The sequence below is a fragment of the Ambystoma mexicanum genome, chromosome 9 (genome assembly GCF_040938575.1).
Source record: "Ambystoma mexicanum isolate Mex_15411 chromosome 9, UKY_AmexF1_1, whole genome shotgun sequence".
In the NCBI taxonomy this organism is placed as follows: Eukaryota; Metazoa; Chordata; class Amphibia; order Caudata; family Ambystomatidae; genus Ambystoma; species Ambystoma mexicanum.
In genome coordinates this window covers 920,717,151-920,743,220 of record NC_090931.1, presented here as the reverse complement: position 1 = coordinate 920,743,220, position 26,070 = coordinate 920,717,151, and the positions used below count along the sequence as shown (strand labels likewise).

The 26,070-nt window shown below is 46.8% G+C and overlaps 1 protein-coding gene across 1 annotated transcript in view; it reads right to left on the bottom strand.

Annotated features, from left to right (window-relative positions):
* CCDC141 (coiled-coil domain containing 141) overlaps nt 1–26,070 on the bottom strand; it is a 676,030-nt gene that overhangs the window by 451,355 nt on the left and 198,605 nt on the right. Inside the window, exon 5 of the mRNA XM_069616100.1 lies at nt 20,596–20,849. Within this exon, the coding sequence (XP_069472201.1) occupies nt 20,596–20,849 (254 nt within the window). The remainder of the gene's footprint in view (nt 1–20,595; nt 20,850–26,070) is intronic.

The window sequence follows — 26,070 nt, the reverse complement described above, 5'->3', positions numbered from 1 at the left end:
ATAGTTGCTGGGCAAGAATTAGCAAACACCATGTAAACACATCAATGAATAAAGACTTGAATACAAAGTCAGGTCAAAGGTTGATATAGAATGGTATTACTGTATGAATTAAATAGTACAAAAGGGTTAAAGTTGAAAATAGAAGCCACCAGAATAGGAAAGGCACTCACATTTCATGTGGCTGATAAATAGTATCTGATTATAAACATGGTTTACAGAAATCCATTACTGCCTATTGTTGAGTAGAACATTATTATACATTCTTCTAACCTTTAGGTGAGAGTTGGGACTGCAGAAAGAAAGTTATCTTGGGTCAGGGACCCTGGATTAAGCGGTCTTGGAATGGTCTTGGGAAATGGTGCTGCAGTGGCTGAAGGAGAAAACACAGCTGATGGACAACTTGGAGATGTTTCCCTGCTTGGTTCTTGCATGGATGGATGTCTTTATAACGTATTTTCCTGCAGGAGCAGGAGACACACAGCGTTGAAGGAGGGTTTGAAAGATAAATATCAGCCTTCTGGTGCTGGCAATGGAGAACCTCAGAGGAAGGGAAAATGGTCTGAGTGTAGCAGGCCCTCTCAGAAGACAAAGAATCAACATTAATGTGTATGTCAGTCACTTATGTATGATCACATATACAACTTTCGCCGTATTCTTTAAGCAGTTTCTGTTTGTTTCCCATGGAAACTCTCATGCATGAACTGGCAAAGGCTTTATTCTTTCTCTCCCTAGAACAGGAGTCTGCCAGCTGCAGCTCTCCAAATGTTTTGAACTACAACTGCCATGATCTCTCACCGTGGACTATGCTGCCTAGGTCTGATGAGAATTGTAATCCAAAACATCTCAAGTGCCAAATATTGCAGATCACAGCCCTAGAAGGAAGGACTTGAGCAAAGCAGCCACCAATTGCAGCTCTTCAGTTTTTCTAGACATTGGGAGCCTAATTCGCAAAGATTTACACAGGAGAAAATAAGATGGTGAGCATCTCAGATTTACATGACATTTTACCTGATTTAGAAATCCTTAAACTGGGGCAAATCATGTGATGCCTGGAGAATCTATGAAATGCCCTAGAGCAAATCTTTGTGACTTCTATTTGCACATGAGTATCTTAAAGCTGCCCCTGGCGTCTCCATATTCGTTGAGGTTTTATGCTTTCTGAGATGCATTTGAGTAGCTCCTCATTTTCTTCACTGAACATCTTTGTGAATCAGGTCCTTGGTCTTCAGTAGCATTTCTGTCCCAGGACTGTATAAGAGATGGCCCTGGGGAAGGAGACAGGGAACATGCAATGCTCTGGATCCCGCACTCAGTCCTGCAAAGAAGGCCGTTACTGGCTTGGTGAGGGAGCCTGTCCTTAAAGGGTCTTTCTACGTGGATCTTGCCTGGCTTTCTGTATGTCCAGGAAGTGTGTTTGGAGATGGTGGAAGTGATGACTCTTCCACTCATGGTAGAGGGGAGAGTACAGTCTATATGTAAGAGAGTGGTTGTTGATACGGTCTATCATGATCTCTGTTCCCTGCCCTCTTTCGGAGTCAATTTTATCAAATTTCTACTAAGGTGCACAAGAATCATTCAACGCCTCTGTTTTCTGGGGCGCAGTCAGGTTTTGTTCTGACATATTGTATGCCTGCTCTGCCAATTAATGCTTAGGCCCATTTGTTGAAACTGTGGTCGTGTCTGTTTTCATGACCTGGGGGGATTCTGTGGCTGGTTAGGTTATGAGCGTTTCCTTAGTGGATAGTACTGTCTCTGCCTCTGTGGACTGTATCACTTCCACCTGCCGGCACTGCAAAGTGTTATCTACTATCATTAGTAGCTATGCCCATCGTGGCACTGAGCACTAGTCCCAGAGTTGGCACCTAGGCAGGCATTGGTCGGTAATGAGGCATGAGTTGACAATGTCCTTCAGTGTCGCGTCTATAGCAGTACACCTTGTGCCTCAGCAGGACTTGGTTCCTGCCTTGATAGCAGTAAGCTACTTCTCTGATTATGAGGGATCCTGCCATTTGCTGACAAGCACAGAGAGGGAACCAAGAGAGGCAGGATAGGTTTTGGCTCATAATTTAAAATTCACAAACACTCCAGAGTCTGCAGATAATTGGTGATTTTATTTGAACTAAATTGGTTCCTAAATGTATCATATCACAACATCGCATAGTGAACTTCCCAAATTCACTTAAGAATAAAAATGTAAAAATGATTTTATAAAATACATTTTAGGTACAATTATGCAATTGGTATATACGTAACAATTTTATTAATATATATATATATATATATATATATATATATATATATATATATATATATATATATACACACATATAATTATTTCTTTGTGTCTGTATTTCTAGGGGGTATGTTTAATTGTACAATTGAACAATCTCAGAAGTGTCAGTCACTAGATGTCAACACTTTCAGGCAATGCAATTGAATTCTAAAAACATCTCAGAAAAATAAAATCCGTTGGTGTTGCAGAAAGTTTGCAGAAAAAAATTAATTTTCATTAATTCCAATGAACCTCATGCTGTGAATATTTAAAAAATAAACACAAACGAAATGTTGGCTAACATTAATTAGCACAAATGTGATACAAACAAATGTAGCCAAAAAGTATTTTTGTTGCAGTTTTAAAAGTTACCCTTGGATTGCAGCGAGCAAATGCAGCATTCAAGCCATGTTGCATGCAATCCCTTCCACTATCGCTTGGGACAATGTTAACTAATTTAGAATACTATACCCTTGTCTCGTCTGGGCTAATAGCCAACTGCCGTGTTGAGTAAATGGCAATTAAAATGTTTCCTAATTCTGGTAAGCACATCATAGAATTCAAACACAAGTTTATTTTATCACAATCCATATTGGATACTGTGAAAAATCAGACTCCAATGTCTTTACGGGAGGCTTCTTACGTGTGAGTTTGCGTGACCACAGCACTAACTACTTGGGGGTTTTCCCTTAGTGTTCAGTGTATTTAGTTTCCTCTGTAGAGGTTACTCATTATGACCACCGGGAAGGGGTCTGCTTAGACAGGCATGACAACAATTCGTCTGGTTGGACCTCATCAGTAGGGGCAAGGGGTTCACGTCTGGATTCCCCTAGTAATTTAGGGGGAGACCCAAAGTTACTTAAATATGCAAATTAACTAGGGGTCTCCTGGGAGTCTCTCTGCCAGACATTAGTCCTGGTTACGAGAGACTTACCCAGAGTCTTTAGCTCACTATCTTTCACAGAGAAGAAATATCCCAAACATACTCTTAGAGAGGCACAGCCCCACCCTACTGATGAGGTCCAACCAGCCCGAAACACGTGTCTGGGTTGCACTTGGTGCTCTTAGACTGATATGTTTGGGATATTTCTTCTCTGTGAAAGATAGTGAGCTAAAGAGTCTGGGTAAGTCTCTCGTAACCAGGACTAATGTCTGGCAGAGGGACTCCCAGGACAACCCTAGTTAATTTGCTGTTTAATAAAGAACATTATGACATCGCCCTTTGATATTTGAACAAGTCAGAAGTATTTAACTACAAAGCCAAATTTGAAGGCTGGATTGAAGTAGTCTGAAGAAAGGGTGTCCAGTCAACTGGTCGAAAAAAAACTGGTCGACTGCAATTTGGTCGACGCAATTTGGTCGAAAACCAAATGGTCGAATTTTTTTTTTTATTTATATATTTATTTTTCGGGTTTTCGTTTAGTCAAAAAAGGGGTTTTTAGAGAAAAAAAGGGGGTTGGGGGGGACCCCCCCAAAAAAAAAAAAAAAGGGTTAAAATAAAAAAAATAAAAATTTCGACCATTTGGTTTTTGACCAAATTGGTTCGACCATTTGTCTGGTCGACCAATTTTTTTCGACCAAATGTCTGGCAACCGTCTGAAAGGCCTTTTCAACCACAGATAATGCAACACTGAATATCAGGGCCTTGGCTCTTGCTGGATGTCATTTCTCGCTTGTAACATGACCTCTGCTATGTTAGGTCCCTGCTCCTCTACACACATATCACTGCTAGTGATCAAGATATTTCACATCTACACTAACAAAATAAATATTACAAGTGCAACAGGTTTGTATAAAGCACACATGTGTATGCTTCCATTTTGTGGCCTATAGTAGTGTTGAGACACCTGCTATTAGGTAGTGCGGTTGCTCTTGATTCTAGCCAATGTATGATCATTCTAAGGCACTTGTTTTGTTCAGTTTGCTGTGCAATGTATTCTCTCTATAGGGCTTTCACTGTAGCCGTCTCTACTACTACTCTGACCGGAGCATCAGAGTCATTCCCATTTTGGAGTTTGCCAGTTGCGCCCGGGCTTTGGGTGTCTGGACAGAAAGTCTTCACAGTTGTCTGCAACAGGGAAGTGTCCCAGCATTATCTTGAACCCATGCAGCTGAAACATCATTTTTTTGCTGGATGCCGGACTCTGGAGGCACCGCCCTGAAAAATGAGGATGACGACTTTGGGTCCAGTGATGAGCATGAATTCCTCGCCATGGATGTCCATGTGAAAATGCCTTATACCCCACAGAAACTTTGGTTCCATCTCTTTTGCTTTGACGGCACCGGCCAATGTTGCCCCTGCCTATTGCGGTGTGTATGCACTGCTCCGAGGCTACATGTCAGAGTGCAGCCACCCTTATTTCTGGGTGATTTTCTGATTTTAAAGTGCACTGTCGCATTGGCCACCAATGTGTCTTCTGACCTTTAGATTGATCCTGGGCGACTGCCCTATCATTCACAGGTGTTTCAGGATTGGATCCGTTCTCTCTGCGGTTCTGTGAAAGTGGGTGGCCTTGGATAGGACCTGCTGCACCTGTGATAATTCCAAGGAATCTCCTCATTTACAACACGGACTGATGCCACTCCCTTCCTTGGGAGTCTGCTGGTTTTCCATCTTGGCTAAACACAAAACCAAAATAATTCCAGCTTCTCTCGGAAGTATTCAGTATTTGGTAACTCCTCAGTCCTCTGTGGAGTGGGCCATGGTGGGACAGGACACAGCATCTAAAAGGGGGTCTCTACTGGAATTAGACCAACACATACTGGGGTCGCTTACTGATTGATGCAGTTTGACAATTGCACATATCATTTGCACGTGACTGCATGTTATTCCCTCTGCATGTCCTGCAGATGAAGTATACAGAGCCCTCAACTGTAGAGCTTTGCCTAGCGGTTAGTAGACTATTTATAATACCCACCCCCCTCGTGCATGGCAACCCATAGAATACAGGTGAGTCCCTTGAAAAATTCGGTCCATCTGTCACATAGTCACTGACATAGCAGTCATCTCTGCACCTGAACACAGTGCTCTACCTGATTTTTATAATGTTTTACACTAGTCATCTCTGCTTGTAATTGAATATTCACCTAATTCCAATTACTATTCGCATGCAAAGTAAATGTCTATTTAATTTCATGTTTGCACAGTCTACGGTCTTCCGAAGGGCCTCCCAGCCCACAGCACTTCGAAGCCATAGCAATGGCAGTAGGCGCTATGCAAATATCAAGTAGCATTACATATGTTACAGGTGTCAACCCTCCGCCTCCTTGACTATGCCTGATAAAGGCCCCAGAACTGGTTGAGTAGCTTAAGAAGGCCCTGGCTGGGAACAAAGCGGGTGTTATTAATCCACAACTGGTTAGAACCCCTATTAACTGTATAGCACAGTCAGAAGATAATGATAATGATATATTATTTATATAGGGCCTTAATCCAAAGTGCTTTACAGAGCACATATTTACATACAATATCACCCAACCGAAATAGGTACTCATTTATCAACCTCGGAAGGATGAAAGGCTGAGTTGGCCTTGCCGGGATTCGAACCTGCGACCTGAAGATCACGATCAGATCACAGCAGTGAGCGCTCAACCTGCTGAGCTATTTTACCGGCCACTACTACTTTTCTGTGGACATTGTGACTTCTTTAAATGTACCCCAAACAACTCCCACAATAGCACTAGGGGGATAGCTCATGGGTTCAGGGCTAGCATTTGGCATGGGGGCAATCCTGCAGTTTACAAGTTCGAACCCCCAGCAAGGCCAACTCAGTCCTCCGTCCAAGCCAACAAATTGAATAGCATAAGATTGGGGAATAATAATAACAAAGGTTGGGGAATAATAATAACAGCCGGAAGCCGAATGCTTAGAAGCACGAGGAGTCCAGCAAGAGGTGCTATGCACATTCTTGACGCCATTGTTGGTTAGATAATTGCCTTGTTTCCTCAGCAGACATAACGTTATTTGGCCATTACTGATGCAGGCTACAGCTTATCAGGCCTTGAAGGAGTTTTCTGACATTACAATGTGGATCTGGAATAAACATTAGACCTTCCTGTGCGGTGATCGCTGGACCAATAATTTCTCAAATTGCTAAACTGCTTCCATTCAGGGAATGGTGAAAAGGGCTCATCAAGCCACTGTGCAGGAGGGCTGCACCGGCACAGAAGGCCCGTGTCTAGCTCTGGGCAGGGCTGCCTTATGAATCTAGCCGGTCATATGACCACGCCGGAAAGCGCATGTCATCAACAGCTTGTTTAAGCAGCCCACGGCCAGAACATCACTCACAGTGACCTAGGCGTCCAATATTTATTCAAAAAGGATGTTTATTTCAAAGGCAAGAAGGACGCTCTGAAATCTTTGCCAGAACTGTGATGCGGACTGCTCAAGAGGGCTGCCTTTCCTCGCCATCTCCCCGTCGCTCTATACCTTGCTTTTCCTGTCCATCCGCTCCCCCACTCCATACATTCCCTCTGCTCAGTATAGGCGACAACCGGTCTGGGAGCAGAAGGGCGCTGGGTCGGGTGGAGAAAAGGCTGCCAAGACTTCAGCCATCAAGTACCGCATCGCGTACACCGCATCGCGTACACGGGCAGTCACTGCGTCTCATTACCTTGTACACAAAACGCTGGTGGCCTTAAATGGTTGCATTTTTAGCATTTGTACTGCATTTGCAGTCATTAACCATTGTTGAAGGAGTGTTCAGTAGTTAGCAGTCCGGAGGGCTTATACTGAAGGAAAAGTCATTAATGGCCGCAAGTGTACTCATTGTTGGGGTGTCCGGACTCTGCCGTCCGTGAGCCCCCCACCCCGTGACACAGAAACACGGAGACAGCAATCTTGCTCGTGTGGGCTCCCCGGTGATTGTGATGTCACCGGACATGCCCCGTTTATTTAACTGCGCACGCGACGGAGTGAACGTCACCCCGTCGCGTGCGCGCCCTTAAAGGGCCAACGCCACACTCCTCCTTTTCCATAACAACAAATTGGAAACAGGAGGGACTAACTATCACACATTTATAAAGCATGCAACTATGTACACACCAAAACCCCCATTTATTAACAGCCACCCTGGATCCCGCGAGGGTGCTTGTCACGGCCTGACCATTGTCCCCAGGTCAGCCTCCCCAGCTCAGTCCGTTACATAGTCTGTGAGACGGGCAGGTTTCCCACGCCCTGTTCTCAGGGGGTACCTCCTGCCAACGTCTCTGGCCGGTGTCTCTTGACCTGGTCTGCCCCGAGCAGGAGAGTCCACGGCGGGGCTTTCACCCCCACCTTCATCCAAGGCATCCTCACTCTCTCGGTTGTCCGGGCTGTCCACTCTCGGGTCGCCGATTCTCCTGAAGAAGGAAGCATTCCTAGTCACGGATGACATCCCATCAGAGGCTGTCACCATAGAGCCCTTCACCGCCATGACATCCAGGGGGGTGGGTTCATACGTGAGGGATAACTTGCCTTGTGGGGCAATTCCTCACCAGCACCTCATCCCCCAGCACGATGTGTGGGGGTCTCAGGCCTCTCCGGATGTTTTCCATCTGCGTCCTTGTTCGTCTGTCCTCCTCGACCTGTTCATTGTCAATGACGGCAGGGTCCCTGTCCCCCGCCTCCGGTATGACGTCTCTCGGGCATCTTTGGAAGAGAGCCTCCGCCGGTGCTACACCCGTTGAGGAGTGGGGTGTGGTCCGATATCCCCGCAGGAAGACATACAGGGCCCTCTGCAAGCACTCGCCTTTTCCGTGGGCAATCCTGAAGACTTTGGCAAGGGTGCGCATTATGCGCTCTGCTTCACCGTTGGCCCGGGGCCAAAGTGGGGTTACCCGCCGGTGCTGAATGCCATACTCCCTCATGAGCTCAGCAAAACTCTCGCCTTGGAATGGTGCCCCGTTGTCGGAGCACAGCACGGAGGGCAGGCCATGGGTGGCGAAAATCTTCTCCAGCGCCACCACCACGTTCTCAAATGTGACGGACTCTATGAACTCGACCTCCGGGTATCGAGACCACTCGTCCACCACAACTAGGAAGTGAGTGCCTCTCGACGTGGACCCGGAGTCTGCGTGCACTACTTCCCATGGCCTGGTCCCTCTTGGCATCGTTTCAATGGACGGTTCCCGCTGGGCCGGTGCCGCAGCCTGGCACCATACGCAAGATGCCACAAATGCTTCCACCTTCTGCTCGAGCTCCGGGAACCACACCTTCTGGCGGAGGCGAGCTTTTGTTTTGGGCACCCCTTGGTGGCCCTGGTGCGCCAAGGCGATAACCTGTGCAACTTTGGCCCGGGGCACCACGATCCTCTCACCTCTTAGTAGCAGCCCCGACTCCGAGAATGTCAGTTCTTCTCTCACTCTCCATAACTGCTCGAGAGCCACTCTGGTTTCACATGTCCTGCGTTCCACCGCTTCCAGCACCGTCTTCCAGGCGCCCCGCTGCATTGCTTCCCTCAGGATGGCAAAACACTCGTCGCTCTTTGACGCAAGCTCCAGCTCCTCCACCTGCATGGAGTTTGGGGTGGCCGTTTCCACGACCAGGCGGACATGTTCGTCGGCCTCTTCAGCCGACGTAGACTCCTGCGAGTCCCCTCTTGGGTGTCGAGAGAGATAGTCCGCAGCGTTGTTAGCCCCTGGACGATATGTCAACGACACTCCATACTCGAGCAGGGCGAGCATCCAGCGCTCTATTCTCACTGGTGGACGGGATGATGAGCCCACTATGATCGGCAACAGCGGTTTGTGGTCCGTGACCACAGTCATGGGGCGCCCCAGGATGTAGAGGCGAAAATGTCTGCAACCCCACAGCACCGCCAGGGCTTCCCTCTCAATCTGGGAGTATCTTTGCTCGGTGTCGGAGAGCGCCTTGCTGGCGTATGCTATGGGTCGAATCTCCTGGTCACTCCCCACTTGGGTAAGCACTGCCCCCAGGCCATAGGGGCTGGCATCCACTACGATCTCTGTCTGCAGGCTCGGATCGAAGAACGCCATGGTGTCGTCCGCCGCCAAGGCACTTCTGATATCATCGAATGCCGCCTGCTCAAGGGGGCCCCACTGCCAGACGGTATCCTTCTTTGTGAGAGATCTCAGCGGCTCTGAAACCATGCCCACGGACACACAGGTAGAAAACCCTACTTACTTCCCTAGGGCACTAACATTTGGCAGGAGTTGTATGACAGAAATCCGAATTTGCCAATTTTGCAACAGCTCCATGAAAAGCAAGCAAAAAAAGTGTATGCATTTTAGGGGAATGACACATGATTACTTCATTAATGCTAGCACCATTGTGTACACTCTGTAATTGACAGGAAGGTCACTTTTTGCTTCCCTCACCGGGTCAGAAAACCTGCTGGAATTTATAGCCTATAGTTTCTTTTTTTTGAGGTACAGTCGGGGGCTGGTTTCTTTTGTCCACATCCCTTGTTGTTCATGCAGGGATAGAGAAGGTGTGGACCAGAAAAGCAGGAGACACAGAGAGACGGCCAATGACGGCTCAATTCTGGAAACATTCCCACTGCCCGATGATGGCACATATTGAAACAAGGTGTGACATTTGTCCCTTTAGATCTGGGCTTTGCAACCTGTGGCTCTCTGGATGTTTTGAACTACCACTCCCATGATTCCTCACTGCTGGCTAGGGCTGATTGAAACTATACCACCTAAAACATTGGTGAGGCCAAAGGTTGCAGACCACAGCATTACATGCACTCACAGCGCAGTAGGCCACCAGGCCTGTTCTCATAGGCTCTTGCTAGTGGAGGGGCTGGGTGCAGCTGTCCCAGAGCTTGTTTCCCTGCTTTCAAAAGCATTATAAAGAGGGATGGAAGATATCTGCTAGTTATTGACTGTGGTTCCAAACAGGTCATTGGCAGAGTTTCTTCACTATATACTACCACTAAAACCTTATAGCAGTTACACAACATGTGGCCCTCCAGATGTGTTTGACTTCAGCTCCCATAATCCACTGTTTTAAAGAACGAGGAATTCTATTGGTTTATAGAAGGGTTACTCATTATGTGGCCCTCCATGTGTGTTTCACTTCGACTCCCATGATCCCTAGGCAGCTTAGGCAGTGGTGAAAGTTCATGGCTGGTGTAGTCCAAACTACATAGAGGGGCACATAATATGATATATGATATGGCATTTATAACGCGCCTATACACAAGTGTTGCAAGGCGCGACGAGGCAAGGGAGGGGGAACGAAGGGAGGACAGACAAGGGTCCTACTAGGCCAAGTGTCATTCAAATCGTACAAGTGCATGGGATGGGAGAAGGGGAAAGTGTGGGGGGGAGTGGGAAGGGAGTGGGAAGGGAGCGTGCAGTACATGGGAATAGAATAATAACAATAAGTAAAAGTAACGGCCAGCAGGTAGCAAGTGCAAAGGTAAGTGCAGAAATCAGGTGTCAAGTGCTGGTAGTGGGACTGTAGGGATACAGAAACAGTCCCCAAGTGCGGGGGTTGCCAGGCAGGCAGTGCAGGTGTGTGAGACTGGCAGAGGAGGGAGCTGGGCCGAGATCAGAGGGTGACCAGGTAACCAGTGCCGTTTCAGCCAGGAGGTGAGCAGAGGAGAGGAGGAGAAAAAGCAGAAGCAAAGAGAAGGGTTTTGAGGTGCTTCCGGAACCAGAGATGGTTCTCCTCAAGTTTCAGGGAGGCAGGGAGGCTGTTCCAGAGGGAGGCACCAGCCGAAGAAACTTGTTGCTTGGAGAAGCGACTGACCCTGAGGGAGATGGAGGCGGATAAGCGAAGAGCTCGAGAAGGAAGATATTTAGGAAGATAATGAGTACACATTTGTATAGGGTAACACAGCCCTCAAACTGGATAAACCTACATCCTATTAGTCAATCCACCAAGTGATGGGCATTCTCTTTGCTATTAGTCCCAAGCGGTTTGCGTGGATCGGTTTGTAGGGGAAGGAGACCTCCCCGTTGCCTTGAAGGTGTAGGAGGTATCGATGTAGTTTTGAACTACGAGTCAAAAATAAATTAATTCACAATCAAGAGAATTACCTATCCTCGTAGAAGAGCTGGGGTCCAAGGGGAATTTTAGGGTGCAAAAGGTGCATTTTATTACATCAGGGAGCAGTCAGGTGGCAAGCAGACAAAGCAAAATATCCCCAAACTATCAGATCAGGCATGTGACGGACTAGCTGTCCGATGCCTCTGCTCTCCTGAGCGGGGTGCAAACAAGTTTCCAGGTCCACCCCACAAGCCCACATAAATCAGGAAAGTGGGCCTGCGAATGACACCTTCAGGGCACACAATCCTAAGGCCCACTATTTTCCCCACAGTTGTGCCAGGGAACGGGTGACGTGATTGAGCCCAATGCCCACCTCTTCTCTTTGACCACCACCTCCCCCCATCAGGGTAGTCTGGGGATGTTGCCTAGGCACGATGATGTTCCATACAATGGGCCTCATTACGACCCTGGCGGTAGCCGTGCCCTTAAGGGCACGGCTGCCATCAGTAATTATTTTTTACCGGAGCCCAGAAAAGGGCAATAACCCGGTCATGCTAACCATGGCGGACCCGGTAATTGCCCTTTTCTGGGCGCTGCTAAAAATGAATCCCCATTCCCGTTTAAGCCCCACAGGGCTTAATGGGAAGGGGGAGTATGCTAACAACGGGCCTGTTAATGACAGGCACGTTGTTAGCATCCTGGTCTGCTAGCGGGTCCTGCTAGCGGGTCCCACTAAGGACACCTGGTCTGGCCAGGCGTCCTGAGTAGGACCCACAGCAGACCTCGTATTGAGGCGGCCCGGAATGAACGGTGCCAGTCCCTTAGCGGCACCGTTCATTCCGCGGCCGCCAGGGTCCTAATGAGGCCCAATGTGTCGAAACGTTGATGAGGTGCATTTGACAGCACAATCTTCTTAAGAAGAAAGGATATATAGGCATTTATGAAAGGGAGCACATGGACTATTCCAGAACGTCAGATGCCAAGTCAGCAAAAAATGTTTGTGCTCATCTGGACATGGCCTGCAAGATGGAAACACGGGCTGCACGGGAGACGCATGTATCCTTGCACATCTGGACATGGCCTGCAAGATGGAAACACTGGCTGCATGGGAGACACGTGTATCCTTGCACATTTGGACATGGCCTACAATATGGAACCACTGGCTGCACGGGAGACGCATGTATCCTTGCACATCTGGACATGGCCTGCAAGATGGAAACACGGGCTGCACGGGAGACGCATGTATCCTTGCACATCTGGACATGGCCTACAAGATGGAAACACGGGCTGCACAGAGACGCATGTATCCTTGCACATCTGGACATGGCCTGCAAGATGGAAACACGGGCTGCACGGGAGACGCATGTATCCTTGCACATCTGGACATGGCCTGCAAGATGGAAACACTGGCTGCATGGGAGACGCATGTATCCTTGCACATCTGGACATGGCCTGCAAGATGGAAACACGGGCTGCACGGGAGACGCATGTATCCTTGTCCGGATCCAAAGATTTCCAAGGCCAAAATACCACTTTAATGTACCCCATTTCACCACACATATCTGCGTGGGAGACCCTGCCCAGTCTCCCCAGATACCCCTCCACCTTTTTATTAGCTTAGCCCACCCCCCACTTATATTTATAGGCTAAAATGTGCCACATCACTGAAATACTGGCTGATAACGAGCACAATCAGCTTGACGAAATAGCTAGCTGTCACAGTGTTTTTTGACTACAAAATGGAAATGTTTTTTTCTGATGGTATTATTTGTTTCTTTTTTCGTTTCATTTAGGTATTTGATCCTAAGTGTACAGTCTCATGTGTTTCTTGTTTCTTGCTGAATCGTTGTCCATGTTCATTTCTATTATTCTCACATGTACCACGTGAGATTGCTTAAATCATTTGAAATTGTGTTTTGTTTCACATTTGTTCTCTTACCAAGTTATTAATGTCTGAGATGTCTCTACCTAAATTGACACAATGTGCTAAATATTGAATCAATAGGAGAGATTACTTTTTGATTGTACACGTTGGGCCCTCTGCGTGTTTCCTTTTTGGTTTTTCAGATTTGATCATTTCTTGATTAATTAGGAGTGACCACTACAGGCTTTGAATGATATGCCCTGGCTTCCTCTCCCTTTGCTAGCAGCACTCTTATTTGTTATAGTATACATATTGGGCCAGAAAACTTAATTCTCCCCATTGCTCCTGTGTGAGTTTATCAAATTCATTCAAAATAGCAAGAACATACAATAGGATGAGAATGAGCCTCTAGTGGCCTGCTGCTGCCATCGAGATTACCAGCAAAGCAGATCTCTAGTTGGTGAAATGATCAAGGCTGCTGCCAATCATTTCAAGACATTTCCTATGGTGCAAATAGCAGGATGTTCAGTGTGCCAGTGGGGATTCCCACATACCCCATAGCACTCTCAAATATGTGAACGATGCCAGGGAAATCACCTGCAAACCTGCATTGGACAAGGGAACATAAGCACGTGTTCTGTATTTCCCTTCATGGAAAGGGCTTTTACTTAACATCTATTTTCTGGTTTCATTATTAAACATGTTCAGGGTCATTTTCTTTAATGTTCTAGATTGCATGCAGGGGGCCCCCAAATGCAAACACTTGCATGCTATGGGGGCCCCTGCATGACAGTTTTACAGTTCCTCGAGGCAGAGTGGGCAAGGAAAGAGTAAAAGCGAAGACAGCTCGCTTTCACTCTTTCCATTTTCCCCTCCATCCTGTGGAAAAGCAACCGGCACATGCAAACACGGATAAGGAGTTTTGTTGAAGAAGAATTCATTGATTTTTATACAATGGATTTTGGTGGTGAGTGGTTGGTTTTGTCGAATAATTAATGTAGGGGTACTAAGGGCGGGGTGTGGGGGGTGCCGGGGGTCTTCCCCCGAATATATTGGCAACAAAATCGGCGAGAATAAAAAAGCGATGAAAATGTTTCAATCAGATCAAATAGAATCAGCAAATATGGTTTGCATGTGGTGTTTAGCAATGGATTCCTACAGAATCCGCATTGTCTTGGCCAAGTACAAAACCGAGGCCTAGTCCATAGGAATCCACTCGTGCTCCTGCATGAAAGTCTCATGCAGGTGCACAGCGCGGCGCACTGGCAGGACAGTGGAGAACTGTCTAGCAAAGGTCGGATCTCCACTCCATGCCCCTCCCTCCTCCGCCCCGACACTGCATCAAAACGAGGCCGTGCGTTAAATGGAAGCATAACAGTATTACGCCTCGCTTTTACGCCTCCATTAAAACGAGGCCGTCTGTGTACGTGACTTTGTTAAAAGATTAGTTGTATTTATTTTGATTTGATATTTTTGAGACAGGAACCTTTTATTTATTTAATTATTTTCAAAAAGTAATTGATATAGTTTTGCATTTTTCTACACCTGTAAGGTCAACTGGTTACGTGGGAATGTGCAGCGTGCTCTGCGCGTTTCAAGGTGAACATGCTTTTCACAATATGCCACCAGAGCTCTGCTAAATGTGCCAGTCCATGGGTGAAAACAGAAAAGTATTTTTCTAATTGCAGCAAAGTAACGCCACTGTGGACACACTGAAGCCAAATGTCAAGTTGTGTTCTACATTGTTCTCTGAAAATGGTGATGCTGGTATCAACAAGGGTATCCGTGCCAGTGTTGCCCTAGATAGGCACATTGTCAAGCTGGTTTCCTGCGGGAAATTGTGATGCCAATTCCACCCTGCCCAAAGAAGGCCCATGCCACTTGCATCACCCCCAGAAATGCACCTTTTCATGCCTTCCTGAATTGCCCCATGCCACAACTTTGTTCATCAAACTTTTCATCAAGTTGCCCCCAGAATTGCCCCATGCCACAACATTGTTCCTCAAACTTTCCCATGAAAGGCAATGTTGCCCTCAGAATTGCCCCATGCCACAACATTGTTCCTCAAACTCTCCCATGAAAGGCAATGTTGCCCCCAGAATTGCCCCATGCCACAACATTGTTCCTCAAACTTTCCCATGAAAGGCAATGTTGCCCCCAGAATTGCCCCATGCCACAACATTGTTCCTCAAACTTTCCCATGAAAGGCAATGTTGCCCCCAGAATTGCCCCATGCCACAACATTGTTCCTCAAACACATGCCACAACATTGTTCCTCAAACTTTCCCATGAAAGGCAATGTTGCCCCCAGAATTGCCCCATGCCACAACATTGTTCCTCAAACTCTCCCATGAAAGGCAATGTTGCCCCCAGAATTGCCCCATGCCACAACATTGTTCCTCAAACTTTCCCATGAAAGGCAATGTTGCTCCCAGAATTGCCCCATGCCACAACATTGTTCCTCAAACGTTCCCATGAAAGGCAATGTTGCCCCCAGAATTGCCCCATGCCACAACATTGTTCCTCAAACTTTCCCATGAAAAGCAATGTTGGCCCCAGAATTGCCCCATGCCACAACATTGTTCCTCAAACTTTCCCATGAAAGGTAATGTTGCCCCCAGAATTGCCCCATGCCACAACATTGTTCCTCAAACTTTCCCATGAAAGGCAATGTTGCCCCCAGAATTGCCCCATGCCACAACATTGTTCCTCAAACTTTCCCATGAAAGGCAATGCTGCCCCCAGAATTGCCCCATGCCACAACATTGTTCCTCAAACTTTCCCATGAAAGGCAATGCTGGCCCCAGAATTGCCCCATGCCACAACATTGTTCCTCAAACTTTCCCATGAAAGGCAATGTTGCCCCCAGAATTGCCCCATGCCACAACATTGTTCCTCAAACTTTCCCATGAAAGGCAATGCTGCCCCCAGAATTGCCCCATGCCACAACATTGTTCCTCAAACTTTCCCATGAAAGGCAATGTTGGCCCCAGAATTGCCCCATGCCACAACAGTGTTCCTCAAACTTTCACATGAAAGGCAATGTTGCCCCCAGAATTGCCCCATGCCACAACATTGTTCCTCAAACTTTCCCATGAAAGGCAATGTTGCCCCCAGAATTGCCCCATGCCACAACATTGTTCCTCAAACTTTCCCATGAAAGGCAATGTTGCCCCCAGAATTGCCCCATGCCACAACATTGTTCCTCAAACTTTCCCATGAAAGGCAATGCTTCCCCCAGAAATGCCACATGCCACAACATTGTTCCTCAAACTTTCCCATGAAAGGCAATGCTGGCCCCAGAATTGCCCCATGCCACAACATTGTTCCTCAAACTTTCCCATGAAAGGCAATGCTGCCCCCAGAATTGCCCCATGCCACAACATTGTTCCTCAAACTTTCCCATGAAAGGCAATGTTGCCCCCAGAATTGCCCCATGCCACAACATTGTTCCTGTTGCCCCCAGAATTGCCCCATGCCACAACATTGTTCCTCAAACTTTCCCATGAAAGGCAATGTTGCCCCCAGAATTGCCCCATGCCACAACATTGTTCCTCAAACTTTCCCATGAAAGGCAATGTTGCCCCCAGAATTGCCCCATGCCACAACATTGTTCCTGTTGCCCCCAGAATTGCCCCATGCCACAACATTGTTCCTCAAACTTTCCCATGAAAGGCAATGTTGCCCCCAGAATTGCCCCATGCCACAACATTGTTCCTCAAACTTTCCCATGAAAGGCAATGTTGCCCCCAGAATTGCCCCATGCCACAACATTGTTCCTCAAACTTTCCCATGAAAGGCAATGTTGCCCCCAGAATTGCCCCATGCCACAACATTGTTCCTCAAACTTTCCCATGAAAGGCAATGTTGCCCCCAGAATTGCCCCATGCCACAACATTGTTCCTCAAACTTTCCCATGAAAGGCAATGTTGCCCCCAGTATTGCCCCATGCCACAACATTGTTCCTCAAACTTTCCCATGAAAGGCAATGTTGCCCCCAGAATTGCCCCATGCCACAACATTGTTCCTCAAACTTTCCCATGAAAGGCAATGTTGCCCCCAGAATTGCCCCATGCCACAACATTGTTCCTGTTGCCCCCAGAATTGCCCCATGCCACAACATTGTTCCTCAAACTTTCCCATGAAAGGCAATGTTGCCCCCAGAATTGCCCCATGCCACAACATTGTTCCTCAAACTTTCCCATGAAAGGCAATGTTGGCCCCGGAATTGCCCCATGCCACAACATTGTTCCTCAAACTTTCCCATGAAAGGCAATGTTGCCCCCAGAATTGCCCCATGCCACAACATTGTTCCACAAACTTTCCCATGAAAGGCAATGTTGCCCCATGCCACAACATTGTTCCTCAAACTTTCCCATGAAAGGCAATGTTGCCCCCAGTATTGCCCCATGCCACAACATTGTTCCTCAAACTTTCCCATGAAAGGCAATGTTGCCCCCAGAATTGCCCCATGCCACAACATTGTTCCTCAAACTTTCCCATGAAAGGCAATGTTGGCCCCAGAATTGCCCCATGCCACAACATTGTTCCTCAAACTTTCCCATGAAAGGCAATGTTGCCCCCAGAATTGCCCCGTGCCACAACATTGTTCCTCAAACTTTCCCATGAAAGGCAATGTTGGCCCCAGAATTGCCCCATGCCACAACATTGTTCCTCAAACTTTCCCATGAAAGGCAATGTTGCCCCCAGAATTGCCCCATGCCACAACATTGTTCCTCAAACATTCCCATGAAAGGCAATGTTGCCCCCAGAATTGCCCCATGCCACAACATTGTTCCTCAAACTTTCCCATGAAAGGCAATGTTGCCCCCAGAATTGCCCCCAGAATTGCCCCATGCCACAACATTGTTCCTGTTGCCCCCAGAATTGCCCCATGCCACAACATTGTTCCTCAAACTTTCCCATGAAAGGCAATGTTGCCCCCAGAATTGCCCCATGCCACAACATTGTTCCTCAAACTTTCCCATGAAAGGCAATGTTGGCCCCGGAATTGCCCCATGCCACAACATTGTTCCTCAAACTTTCCCATGAAAGGCAACGTTGCCCCCTGAATTGCCCCATGCCACAACATTGTTCCACAAACTTTCCCATGAAAGGCAATGTTGCCCCATGCCACAACATTGTTCCTCAAACTTTCCCATGAAAGGCAATGTTGCCCCCAGTATTGCCCCGTGCCACAACATTGTTCCTCAAACTTTCCCATGAAAGGCAATGTTGCCCCCAGAATTGCCCCGTGCCACAACATTGTTCCTCAAACTTTCCCATGAAAGGCAATGTTGCCCCCAGAATTGCCCCGTGCCACAACATTGTTCCTCAAACTTTCCCATGAAAGGCAATGTTGCCCCCAGAATTGCCCCATGCCACAACATTGTTCCTCAAACTTTCCCATGAAAGGCAATGTTGCCCCCAGAATTGCCCCATGCCACAACATTGTTCCTCAAACTTTCCCATGAAAGGCAATGTTGCCCCCAGAATTGCCCCATGCCACAACATTGTTCCTCAAACTTTCCCATGAAAGGCAATGTTGGCCCCAGAATTGCCACACACCACTTTTCTTCGGCCCCACGATACTACTCAGAGAATTCAGCAGTCATGCTGCTGTTAATGCTTATGGTGCATAAGAATGGGCACGATGTTGTTGGGTCGATAGTTACTTGTTTATGTCACAATGTGTCTGGTTACGCGGCAACCCTTGGGCTCTAGTAATATCCCAATTATAAGGAGAAGGGACATACTCATAGCCACCGATATTGAGAAAGCAATGTCTTGTATTGGCTAACCAAGTGCACATTAGTGGTACTTATATTGCATTATCTGTGGCTCTACTTGTTTCTAAGCAGCAGAAATGCCGGCCAGATTTTGATTTAAAAACATACCGTGATTACAAAGTTCCTTTCCTATCTCCTCATCCACTTGTAGGAAAGCATTCATTGAAAGGAGTCATTTGTACCACTTCTCAGATATAAATATTTCACATATAAGATAGCTCAGCCAGTTGAGTGTTTGCTGCTGCGATCTGCAGGTCGCAGTTTCGAATCCCGGCAAGGCCAATGTAGTAATAAATACCAGCGCTTGATGATTCTTATCAAGTGTAGTTTATTTATAGGAAGTCCCCAACAGCCAACATTCAACCTCCAGGCATCCTCTTGTCTGGTTCTGAACACAGGTTCCAGAACCATACAAGAAGCACACTCGAGATGGAACTATATACATACCATTCTGCATCATAACAGCCAACTCAGCCTTTCATCCATCCGAGGTTTATAAATGAGTACTTACTATGGTTGGGTGATATTGTATGTCAATATGTTCTCTGTAAAGCGCTATATAAATAACACATCAACGCAACATGTAGTAGGGCCAAATATGTATGTACCGACACAGCCACAACAACCCTGGCAATGGCTGAGACCCAGCCCTCCTCCAATTACAGCATTATAATACCAGCACGGGGCGTGAGGCAGGGTATTTCTAACGACATAGAGCTCAGGGATCAGGTATGGCGGGTGGCTGGCGGGTGGCTGGGTCACTGGCGGGTGGCTGGGTCCTAATCATTAAAATTTCCAAAGCGCCAGCTTTTGTCCACTCGGTCTCTTCCTTTGCCTATACCGGTTTTCCTTGTGCCTTTTCTCTCCATCCTTTCTTTCTCTATATTTTACAGAGTATCTCTCTTATTTTACTTTAATATATCAACAATAATCAATGTAATGGCTTGGCTTATTTTATTTATTTCATTTACCTGGCAGCGCAAATAATAACCGTGTGCTCAGGTTTTCCCAAATCGAAAGGGGTCCAGTTTGAGACAGGGGCGCACTTGATTACAATAATGCACTTATGAATTGGAGCAAAGTGACAGAGTGGGCTTCTTTGGCTACTAACCTCTTAGTAGCCTCTGTTATATCTAGTGCCTGTTGTTTGGAGTTACATGTAAGCAGTGCCTAGAAGCTGGGTCATGTGCAAAGAAAAACATGTAATTTAATCAGTGATCAAAGTGAGCGGGAACCTTTGGGAACGCTGTTCCACTACTTTTATTTTGATCTGTTTACCATTCCTCTTCTTTTTACAACCATATTCATCATTCTATACAAAGGTTGTGTCCATTTGTGTCTCTGTGCAAGTATACAGTTGTAATAGGAGCCTTAGTTACTAGTCACTGTTGCAATGACCCGGCTGCAACGTTTGTCACATGTTGCACTATGCTTCTGCCTGCCCTCTCCCCTGCCGAGACCACAGTTCCACTACTTTATTCGGTACACCCATACCACTGAATTTAATGGTGTCTTTAAAGTGTGAGTTGTGACAAGTTGAAAGGTACAAGCGCTCCCTCTTCTGGAGATAGAGTGTAATTTTCATGGAGTAAACTTCAATTTCTACTGGTTCTAGCTAGGTTCTAGAAAGAAACACAAGCCAGACCTCAAGGGAAGGGTACATGAATGCTCATGTGAAAATGACCAGCATGCAGTTGGCAGTCCTGTACACCGGTGCCATGCGCCTTACCTTGTCCTCCTGTTGGTGCCACTGGAATATCTGTAAAACCTGCTCCAGGCCCTGGCACTGCTGCTTCAGGAGCTTGTCCAGCTGCCGCCTCCTGTCCTGAAGCAGTTCTAGCAGGCTGTCGATTTTCGCGCAGCTGTTGTGGGCTCCCTGTACTATCTCAGTGTTCATAGCAGGCCAGCACGATTTAAATTGTTCGATAAATTCGGTCAGGTCTCGGCTCTTGTTTAGCAGGGCCAGGGATCTTTCTAGAAGAACTGTGAAGAGAAAAACGTTTTACTTAGTATTTAACAAGCCATACAATGTCCTTTACAATAATTAGTATTTTGTTGGCCTACTTTCGTTTAGCTTTGATATGCCTGTTAAGCTGGTAGGTTTCAAACAGTGCTCTGAAACAGCTTCTAATTGTATTGTGTGGCATTGGCAACTGTTTCCCTTTTTAAATGCTGCATTCTCGTGACATCATAGCAGAGGAGTGTAGAATTCATACGCAATTTCTATGACTTCACAGCAAGTGAATGCAGCATGTTCTATGTCATGCATTCTTTTTTTTCCACTCAAGGAAGGGCGCTCAGCCAATCAGGTGGCTTGAAACGCAGGCAAAAACACAGTGTACCACCCATGTTTTCCAGCCACCCGAGGCCCTTCCCTGGGTGCCACCTTCTTGATTAGGGGAGGTAACAGGGAGCCACTCCTTGTCCCCTCCCCCACTCCCACTCTTCCCCTTTTCTGCAAGAAATCCAGCACTCTTTCCCCACCCCACTCCTTCGCTCCCGCTTACCTGCTGAACTGGAGCTTTGTGCGTCCCATTTATATTTACTGTGGCAGCGGCCATGTTGTGTTTTTTTAGGGGAGATTGGGATTGCACAATACACACAGAGGCCATCTGGTGATTAAAAAATCAGAACAATTCGAACCCCGGATACGAATAGCAATCGCTCATGCTTAGGAGGGCATGCAGAGACGGAACAGCCCTAGTCTCCCGCAGAATCCCTCGTTTCACATGGGCCCACCTGGGCTCGGGCTGGTGGGCCGTTACCATCCCTGCATGACCCTCTAAGAGGGGGTGATTGCTATATTGTTGTTGCCATGTGTTGAGGGGGGAGGGGAGAGGGAACCTGGGGCTTAATTATGAGTTTGTCAGTCTGTTAAAAAAAAAACTGCCAGTAACAGAACTACCACCACATTTACTGCCCCACCGAAATCCAACTTCCATCATTTTATTTATTTATTTATTTATTTGTTTGTTTATTTATTTATTTATGTATGTGTATAGCCTGCTAAACCCACTGGGCATCAAGACGCATCTGAAGCAAAAGTTACAATAAATGCATACTGTTACTTGACTAGGTTGTGCAAGGACAGGTTGTAAAAAGAAAATAGAGCTCTAAGGGAGACATAGGAGGTTACAGTAAAAGTATAAGATTAGTTTAGAAGATTGTGTAAAAAGTCATCAAGCTCTAAGTGAAGAGCCAGGTGTTCAGTAGTTTACGGAAAGCCCAGTAAGACTGTTCCACTCTCAGTGCTGGGGGTAAAGAGATCAACATTTTAGCTGCTATGATTGGGAAGCTCGATCCACCTGCTCTTGCCAGTTTGTATTTGGTTACAATGAGTTTCTAGAATAGGTGGATCTGGTCGGTCTTGTGGATGATGCTTTTGTGAATTTCTGAAAGAGGTAAGGTGGGGCCGTCTTGGGGGGGGGGGCAACTGTGGGTGATTGCCACAAATTTAAAAATAATTCTTTCATGTACCGGAAGCTTGTGGGCATCTCTTCTGGCGGAGGCGATGCGATCCCGTTTAGGGATGTTTAAGGACAACCAGAGAGTGTTATTTTGGATTACTTGTAGTTTGTGAATGTTTCTCTTAGTGGTACCAGCAAATAGTGCATTGCAGTAGTGGACTTTTGCACCTATGATGGCGTGTGCAATGGTGAGGCGGCTATTATCAAACAGTAAGGGCCTGGAGGCATTAATGAGTTTGATAGTGTAGGCTATGAAGGAAGATATAGAATTGACTTGACGCATGAAGGATATGGGGCTGCTGAGGTAGGACTCCCAAAGTTTTCACTGTGAGACGGGGATATTAATGCCTTCTATGGTGGAGGATGAATAGTGCTTGCTGAGGTTGTTGGTAACTGTGGGAAGGCAAACTATGAGCAACTCAGTTTTGTCATTGTTGAGACAGGAAGTTGGTGGCCATCCATGCTTGAATGGTCTGATAGATGGAATTGAGTTTTGTCGAGTTGGTAGTTGCCTAAGAGGGGGCAGTAGCATCTGGGTATTGTTGGCATAATTAGTGTAGGATATACCCATAACATTAGTTAGGTCAAATAGGAGCTTGGTGAAGGTGTTGTAAAGTGTTTGGGAGACACAGGAACCTTGTGGGACACCGCAGGTGATAGGTGCAGGGGGCACTGCCATTGCCAGCGAATCCTCTGATTGATCTGTCTTTCAAGAAGGAGGCAACCCAACTGGGGGCCTCATGTGAAATGTTAGCCGCAGAGGTCAAGTGATCCCAGAGTATTTTGTGGTCCACTAAATCGAACGCTGCTGAGAGGTCCAGTAGAAACAGGGGGGCAGCTTTCCCTGAGTCTTTGATTTCATCAAGCAGGTTGTTTAAGTCTAGTAGGGCGGATTCTGTTCTGTGTCCCGGGCAGAAACCTGATTGACAGATTCCTAGTATGCAATTGGATTCCAAGTAGTACTGAGTTTGGATGTAAGGAAAGGTACAGACGTTATGGGTCTGTAGTTTGTGTTTCTGTAGCAGCAGAAGTACCCAGGCTTCCTTCAGACTAGTGGGGACGGGGCAAGATGCAGAGGATACATAGATGAAAATGATGATGAAAGGGACTAGTGCTGCCACACAGTCTTTGACAATGTTTTCAGGGCAGGCATCACCTTTGCACCGAGAGGGCTTCAGGCCTTTAATGAGGCCGGTGACTTTGTCCTCAGAGATAGAGTTGAAGCGGAAGGGAGGGATGTCCCGTGAGGTTGTTGGTAAATGGGGGTGGATTGAGGTGGATGGTAGTGGCTTGCTTGCACATAGAAATGTGGAGGATATACCTCCAGCACTTTGCTGGAAGTTTTGACTTCACGCTGCCGCCAATAAATGGAGGATTTGCTGCAGGTGCAAATACTGGCTGCAGTAAATGCTCCATTTCCCCAATAGAGATCTGTGGACTACATGAAAGGCATCACCGTCAAACTCATAATGAGGCCATAGGCATGTTTTAAATTCTTAGGGTCCCCCATATACCCTCTATTCTACACCCCTAAAAAGATGCCCCACCAGGGACAGAGCAGGTGCTGGAAAAGGAATGCAAGGAGGCCATATGCAACATAAATGTATAGATTGGTAGCTTGGAACTACAGGGTGTGTTGCACCCCAGGGCTTCGAGCAACATCATGGGCAATTTGAGCTTCTCATATGTTGTCTATCAGATGTCACTCGGAACCCCTCGGTGAAATATATCCCCATAGTTGATAGCTATCTCTCTATAATTCTCTATGTTTGAGCTCTAAGCCCGTCAGCACGTGCTCCTGTCTGGTGTTCAATAAAAGCACAGTCTGGTTTACTGTGCAGGTGTGATATACAAATAACTGCTGCACATAGAACCATGCCCTACAGGACATTGGTTTGCTATGTAATGGACACATTAGGCAATAAACCAAACCACATTCAATTCAAAGGCATGAAGCCACCAAAAGGGTTAATTCCGATTGCTAGGTGTAGCCTTTGGTAGAAAACTGATCCGTCTTTCAGCCTTTCACAAGTGCAGGAATCGGGAGTAAGACTCCCCAGAACGGCGCTCTAGGAAAAGTGGTCTTCCACCGCACCATTTCGGGGGGAGTCAACCAATTATTGGCTTTTGAAGCAAAACATGACCAACACCCTTACAGGTCACCAGTCATCGAGGTGGAAGCAGGTACCGACAGGGGAGAGGTGAGCCAGGGTAACCGTATGCAGTTCTGCAAGAACAAGAATAACAACAGGGCAGTTATGGGCTGCCACAGCGGCAGTCCAGTGCCCTGCAGCTTCAGTGTGGCTGCACGCCACCAGCGTCCTCCTGATGGTGACATCTTTTCCCATCTCCTATTTGCTGGACCTGCCATAGATAATGGCTCACTGATGCTCCATTTCAGACATGCTATAAAAGTATTTACCAGACCAGAGCAAAGCTTTTAGCATGGTCCAGAAATCCTGATTTTTCTAGGACTATTATTTTGAATTAGGCTTCATGTAGGACGTTATAGGCAGGTTTAATGTAGAGAAGGTACTGTAAAACAGATTGACAAAATTGGAATGACCATTCAGGGGGCTGTTGGAAGGACACATCGAGAGGGGAAACATGGATGTTAAAGACAGGAGATATAGGTTTTAACCTTCCCAAGTCCTCTGCAGCCACCGACTTCGAACCCAATTCCCTCCTATCTGACCTTTGCATCTATTACCTCCATGACCAGCTTACCCAATCTGGTTAGATTTCTCTTGACCTTGTCTTTCTCTCCATTTTGCCCTCATCCTCTAAACACCGCATTGTTCACTTTAACGTCTTAGCCTCTCCATCCTCTACTCCTCCTCCTCACTCCTCTTATACAAGGACTGCTGCACTGCCTCTCGTCCTGTTCAAGCCATTCCATTGACTGTGCTTCTTCTGACTTTCTCTTTGCACTTATGACTCCCTTTGACCAACACTATCCTGCAAGCAAATTCAAACATTCCTGCATCAATCCTCCACTCTGGATCACCTCTGAGATGTAGACCCTGAAAACAAGCATGCACCGTAACCTTCAACAGTGGTACACATCCCAATCACTCAATCACTCACCCTACTCCCAGCCCACACAAATTCCCTTTGCTGCCCTCACCTCTGCACTGAACTATGTCAAAAAAAAACTCCTCCTGCTCAAACCTAATCTCCTCCCTTTGCAAGCACTTTTTCAAACATTCATCCACCCTCCAAGCTTGGCTGACAACTCCCAAGCCAATGTCCATGGCATCATACCTCTCTGTTAGTGAATTTGCGCACTACATTTCTTTTATAATCACTAAAATGTGTTACAACCTCACAGCCCTCCTCTATCTGCCTTCTGCACCCTCCTTCTGTCCTCCACGTCTCCCCTATCCCTTCTACTTTTGGCTATTTATCCCATACCTATCCTACTGAATTAGCACATATCCTACACAGCGCAAAACCATCTTGCACTCATATCGAAATGTTTGCTCATCAAATAGTTATAGACTTAGTCTCATTCTCCCACCCACAGCACACTGAGCCCTTTAACTTGAACTCTCTCTTTCTCGCTCTTTCCACTGGACCTTTCCTGCCTCCATCAGATCTGTAACTGTCCTACGACTTTTGAAGAAACTGTCTGCTGACCCAAATGTTCCAGCACACTATCTCCAGGTTTCCCTCTGACCCCATTATTCAAAGGTGATTGAGTGTGTGGCATTCAACCAGATCACTAAGTACCTTGT